Source organism: Peromyscus maniculatus, chromosome X (assembly GCF_049852395.1).
Source record: "Peromyscus maniculatus bairdii isolate BWxNUB_F1_BW_parent chromosome X, HU_Pman_BW_mat_3.1, whole genome shotgun sequence".
In the NCBI taxonomy this organism is placed as follows: Eukaryota; Metazoa; Chordata; class Mammalia; order Rodentia; family Cricetidae; genus Peromyscus; species Peromyscus maniculatus.
The window spans coordinates 29,874,569-29,880,819 of NC_134875.1; the positions used below are offsets into that span (position 1 = coordinate 29,874,569).

Sequence of the window (6,251 nt, forward strand, 5' to 3'; positions counted from 1 at the left end):
ACTTGGCTAGATTTTTTTTTTCTGTCCAGGCAGAGTGGAGGGTGGATTTAAGTTGGATATGATCAGGATATATTTTCCCACATGCCTCATTTTATTGTTCATGCCTTTGGGGATTTCGGCTTGCCTCTGTGAAACAACTTAAAGTGCTCATCTCACTTTGAGCAGGTATCCTATCTTTAGGCATGTAGAAATTACTAACTCTATACTTGGCCTAACAAGGTCACAATTGTTCCTTTTCACGTTCATATTGAAGGACCAGTCAGGAGCAAACAGTGGTAATGATTCAAGTGAGCTATGTAGGAAACACGGTTACATATCTGCACTAATTTTCTGAAATATAGAAAACAAAATCTATGGTTTCGGATTAAAAAAAGACACTACAATTAAAATTTTCAAATCTTTATTAAATTTCTAAACACATAAGGCACATTAGTGCTAAAATGTAAGAGAGTAGGGAATTTCATATATAAAGAAAAAAATTAGTAGATTTCAGCTTTTTTCCCCAACCCTTTTCTTTCCCATTTACTCCTTGCAAACCCTCTAGTTTAAGTATGGAGGAGGATGCATTGCTCCAGTGTTATAAGGAAAAAAATAAGGCAACAGAGGAGAGCCAAATCTCAGGGGAGAAGCAAAGGGAGAAGGCATCACAGGAACTGGATTGAACGCTGGTGGCTGAGGCGGCATGAAGCAGTAAGCAGTAGAGCAAGGTAAGCCTGCAACACTGGTTGACAAATGGAGAGGAGGTCTCTGCTGCCAAATATCCACAGGGTGCCTTGGGCTTCCCAGTGCGAAAGAAACATGGGCCAGGCTGCCATTGTATGCCATTCTACCATTTCCTGGAGTCACCTCCATCATTATCCCCGAGCTAAGTGTGGGGACATATCGAGGGCCTCGTGACTGTGGGCCCCTTGGTGGAAAGAACCCTTGGGATCTAGGCACAGGCATATATGGCTTTGAGCTATTGCCATTTCCCTCACTAACCGCACTAACAACTCTTGGACCTCCGATCATCAGTGCCACTGGGCTTCCAGAGATTTCCTGGGACATATTAATAGAATCATGATCCTTCTTGTTCTGGCTTTCCAGGCCCTCCGAGCTGTTTACTTCTGTTGCTAGGGACTCTTTCTCAATAGCAGGTGTTAGTGTAAAAGGGTGTCTCGGAGCTCTTGGATTTTCAAGAATGCAGGCTCCTGGTATCGGCACAGTGAAGGGGGGTCTCAGGGGGACCCGAGGGCGGGCCCAGCATTCGGTATCATCTTCATCATCCTTCCGCATGCACTTCAGACACCAAAGTGGCACATTGTGGCGTGTCTCCCTGCTTCCATTTTTGTCCACAGGTACCATTATGGATGAACAGCTATGCCCTCCAAGCCTTACAAAAACAGAAATGAATATTTATTTAAAATGGAAATGTATTTCCCAGAAAATATTTCAAGCACGTGATTAAATTCCTGGAACATAGAGGAATGAAGGACTACCGTTCTTTTGTTTTTTGTTTTTTCCTCTATGTAGTCTGGCAAATACTTTCTTATCCTACTGATACCCCCCACATCACCAGAAGTCCCTTTAATACCAGATTACATGATCACCATCAACAGCTGCGCTGTGTGCCGTTCGATTATCAGTCAAAGGTAGGAAAAAGGACCTACATAGCCTAGTTGGTTTCCTAGTTGACAGAAAATAGCAGCTGCTAACCGACTAAGCCCAGAATTCAGATTCTGGCAGGAATGTTATGAGAAGTCTCTAGGGAGTGGGGGCAGGGACAGGGCATTACATTCTTTCACAGAAGTCAAAGATTCTATTTAAGCATTCTGTTGACTTATGATGCACCACATAGTCAAATTAAATTATACTAAAACTTACTTTTCATTTAACCTATATCAGAATCTGTTAGCGTATAAGTTCCTCATGACTTAGCTCTACTGTTTAGAGCTTTGTAACTCATTTCAAATTTACATTTAAAATCATTAGTGTTTTGTACTCTTACAATCAGTACTCTTGCCTACAATCACCTTCTTTTACTTTTGCCTGTGATCCCCACCAATACCACTTTCGACCCTCTTGTCCCTGTCCAAGTAACACAGTAACAACATTCAAATAGTCTTTTGCTTTCAAATTTAAACTGAGAGTTACTCAGTTTCACACTTACCCGATTTCAGTACAAGCCATGTGGAAATAAGATCAAGATCACCTTCATGAGGTGGTAGAGCAAGCAAGTTGAACACCCAGAGCAGCCGAGTAGTCTGGAGAATTGATTCTTGCTTCTGCCTCAGAGAGGTCTGGCAACTGGAATGAAGGCAGGAAACAACTGCTTTTTTCTACACTCAGAGTTCTACTAGTGAAGTCATCAGTTGCTAGGCAAAGGAGGGAGGCAGGCAGATAACAGGGAGGGGGGAAGGGATAAATCTGTATACTCCTTTGAAGCTAAATGTGGAACTGGTTTTGGCACAGTAACAGTTGGACACGAAAGACATTTCCTAAATCAACGGTGCTGCAGACCAGTTGGAAAGACAAACCATTTTAAACAGGATTTAAAAGTCATGAGTGCATAATCTATTTTCCTTCTTTTAAAATTTTGATTGTTTTCATTTTAATTTATTTTATTTTATTTTTTTGTTTAGTTTTGTTTGGTGAGGCATTATCTTTTGTCCAAAACCATTTCTGAACATTCTTTTTTTTTTTTCTTTTTCTTTTTTTTCGTCTCGAGACAGGGTTTCTCTGTGTAGCTTTGCGCCTTGCCTCGAACTCACTTGGTAGCCCAGGCTGGCCTCGAACTCACAGAGATCTGCCTACCTCTGCCTCCCGAGTGCTGGGATTAAAGGCGTGCGCCACCACCGCCCGGCATCTGAACATTCTTTATAGAGGAGAGTTGTTAAGTATCCTCATCAATGTGTAAACACATATTGTATTTGATAATTATTATTCCTTTGTATTATGCTCAATGCTTATTTTTCAATTTGAGCACCCTGCTTGGGGAGTCATACTAATATTGTGAGAAATAGAGACTAATGAGTTAAATAGTCAATTTGTGATAATAAAGCAAAAATGGCACTATGAAAATCCCCCCTAAGAATTATTGTGGCTTTTGATTTTGTCTAATATATAGTTCTTTGCCTCATAATGTCTTCTAGTTTATTAGCTGTGTATCTGAGTGGGCCTGCAGATATGTGTCTGTACGACTGTGTATTTCTTGTAATGGAGCTAGAGAAGTGTTGAAGTGTGGAGATGGGATAAATGTCATAATGAGTCGCATTGTTTTGTGAATATTTGATAACATCTCGCCTTGCAACTCTTTTACAGATGGTGCTTTTGCTTCTTCTAGTATAAATATCACCTGCCTCCCTGACTTTCACCAAACAGACTTTCCTAGATTGCATTTTCTGACATTTTTCTACATATTATTCCTACAAAAATACAAAGGCTGTAAGATTACAAATATTGCTAATGCCACAAACTTAGACTGCTTCTTCAGTCACAAATTTAGACTGTACCTAAAATTCTCTCTGTGCAGCTAGACCTTGAAACGTCTGCTCTTTATCACAAAATCAGTACATCTGCTATATTTCTTAAGTTATATGTGCCTTATTTTTTTCTTACAGAAGGATAAAAGGCATTCAAACATCATGTGCTCTGATTTTTTTTTTATATATGTGGTTTGTGTGTGTGAAGGAGATAAGAGGGAGAATAAAATAAGTACACAATACCACTGTAAAGGAATGACCACTGCTAGGAAGCAGTATTACTCATCATGGAAATGACCTTTTGGGTCTCTCGGTCCACATGTTCCTGCCAGGGTGCCTTGTCGATTTCTATATATACCATTGAATGCTTTTATACCATTGAAAAATGAAAGTGACATGCTCCCAACACATTCCCCAGAGGAATCTGTTCACTTGCCAAGCATGGTTTAATATTAAGAAATCTTTTGGCTTCACAGTTTCAGTTTATATTAAGCTTCAATTTATTCCTTCTCCTCATTTAAAAGTAAACTTATTATTTGCATGGTAATTGTGATAGAATTTTAAACTTTATTAAGTAGTTATCATGCAGAGGAAAAGGTAACTCTTAATGCTTATTAGTTCTTAGAAAGGTATATTTATATACATATGCTTTATATATGTGAGATTGCAATGTTTCATCTGAATAATGACAGTAAAGACTCGGGAAACCATTTAGCGCTTGTTCAATAAGATACCATCTTAACTGGATTTCATGAAGGAAAAGTATAACATAAAACCAAGTGAGAGAGAAGAGTAACAAAGCTGTGACACCTCAAAATTGTCAAAATCCATTAGGTAATTGAATTACATAGGTAATTACTAACATTATACCTTAGAAGGTGTTTATATGCATACTGAAAGTGCATATTTATTCCAGGTATTCAATAATGTATTATATGTGGATAATAAAATAAATAACACATAATCCATAGTACTCCAATGCATTTCAAATTTTCCTAGGGAAAATTGTATCTATAATATAAATAATATATATGAATAAATTCAAAGGTAGCATAAAAATCTGATAACATTAATTACATTGTATAAAACAAAAATGGAAATTGATTTTTCCATACTATAATTGTGGGCGAAAATAGTTACCAAAAAATATATGTGAGATTAGAGGATATATATATATGTGTGTGTGTGTGTGTGTGTGTGTGTGTGTGTAAAATATAGCATATGAACAAAACAAATATGAACTAAGGAGGAGTTAGGAGACTTCAAATTTTGTAGTTCAGATTTTAAATGTTAACTAAGGCTTCTATTAGATAAAAAAAGAAATGCAGATATCTACTTGGACCATCTAAAGATAGATGTAAACCATACACAGTAAAAATCTTACATATTATGGAATATTTAAAAGCAGTAGATTTTAAAAATGAATTTAAATATAATTAATTATTAATTAAAATTAAAAAATAAATATAAAAACCTAGAATTGTCTCCAGTCTATCTTTAGGAAAACAAAAACAGTAACAAAACTGTCAAGCTGCTTAAACTAGCCATTGAGTTTTGAATAATAAGTCATAACATTTATGCTTTGTCTATTATTTGAATGACTGCTCAGAGAAGTTCCAAATGAATAATAAAAATTGATATTTTGCCAAAAGCCAGCTTCATTGTAAAAGCAAAAATGCTATAAGGCCTTTCGTTACCCATGGCCTCTTTCTCTTGTCACAGCTCCACATGTCACTCTTACCTCTCAAAGATTTTTAAGAAATCTGTTGAAATCCTAAGTGGGGACAATATATGTACATGTTTGATTTTCAACAGCAATTATGGAGCCAGGAAAACGTTATTTTTCTGTCATACTATTGTCGTGTGTGTGTGTGTGTGTGTGTGTGTGTGTGTTGTTAACGAAACTTTACAGCTGTGTATGTGCTGGAAAAGTATTATTTAAAAAGTGCCTTTTCTATCTCTTCTACTTCACAAAATATTTCAGGAGCTGGAGACACGAGGGTCAATCTCTCTGATTCAGGACGGCTAATAAAAAGATGATGAGAAGATTGGCATTTTGATCTCCTGGGAGGCAGTTGTCAGAAAATCCTACCCATTAACTCATCTTCAAATGTGCCCATTCCTGTAGAAAGTTTTCTAACTTTAGGATGTCTAAAAAGTACTTCTAGAAACTAGACCAGCTATTTTTAGGGGCGTGTGACTATTTAATTCAGTACATTAAAGCATAGGAATCATGAAAGCATGACATTAACCCAGAATAGGCTGTACAGTATTTCATTTCTGTGTAGCAGTGCTCCGCTGTGTAACCATGGTCATAATTCCAGCCCCTCTGCTAACAGCTGTTCCAGTAACTCTGTGTAATGACAGATAAGGATGAACAGGTGGCAGTAAAGCTCTCACCAACAGTACAGGCAATGAATTCCTCAATCTGGATCAGTTTTGTGCTTTGTTTCAGATTTATCTATTTACCTGTCAAGTGTATGTGTATGTTTATACAAGAATATAGAAGGAAAAAAGATATATATATATATATTTGATATAATGTCTCTTAGCAATGTAGACCAGGCTGGGCTCAAACTCACAGAAATCCACCTGCCTCTGCCTACTGAGTACTGGGATAAAAGGCCTGAACCAACATGCCTTGTTAAGAAACATATTTAGGGGCTGGAGAGATGGCTCAGAGGTTAAGAGCACTGGCTGTTCTTCCAGAGGTCCTGAGTTCAATTCCCAGCAACCACATGGTGGCTCACAACCATCTGTAATGAGATCTGGTGCCCTCTTCTGGCCTGA

At 37.5% G+C, this 6,251-nt stretch overlaps 1 protein-coding gene across 1 annotated transcript; it reads right to left on the reverse strand.

Annotated features, from left to right (window-relative positions):
- Positions 1–383: 383 nt before the first annotated feature.
- On the reverse strand, positions 384–2,307 carry Prr32 (proline rich 32). Its single transcript, XM_006981540.4, has 2 exons — positions 2,150–2,307; positions 384–1,372 (listed from the first exon to the last, which is right to left on the reverse strand). The coding sequence occupies exons 1-2, from the start codon at positions 2,167–2,169 to the stop codon at positions 541–543; spliced, it is 852 nt and encodes a 283-aa protein (XP_006981602.1). The 5' UTR covers positions 2,170–2,307; the 3' UTR covers positions 384–540.
- Between the last annotated feature and the right edge of the window lie 3,944 nt (positions 2,308–6,251).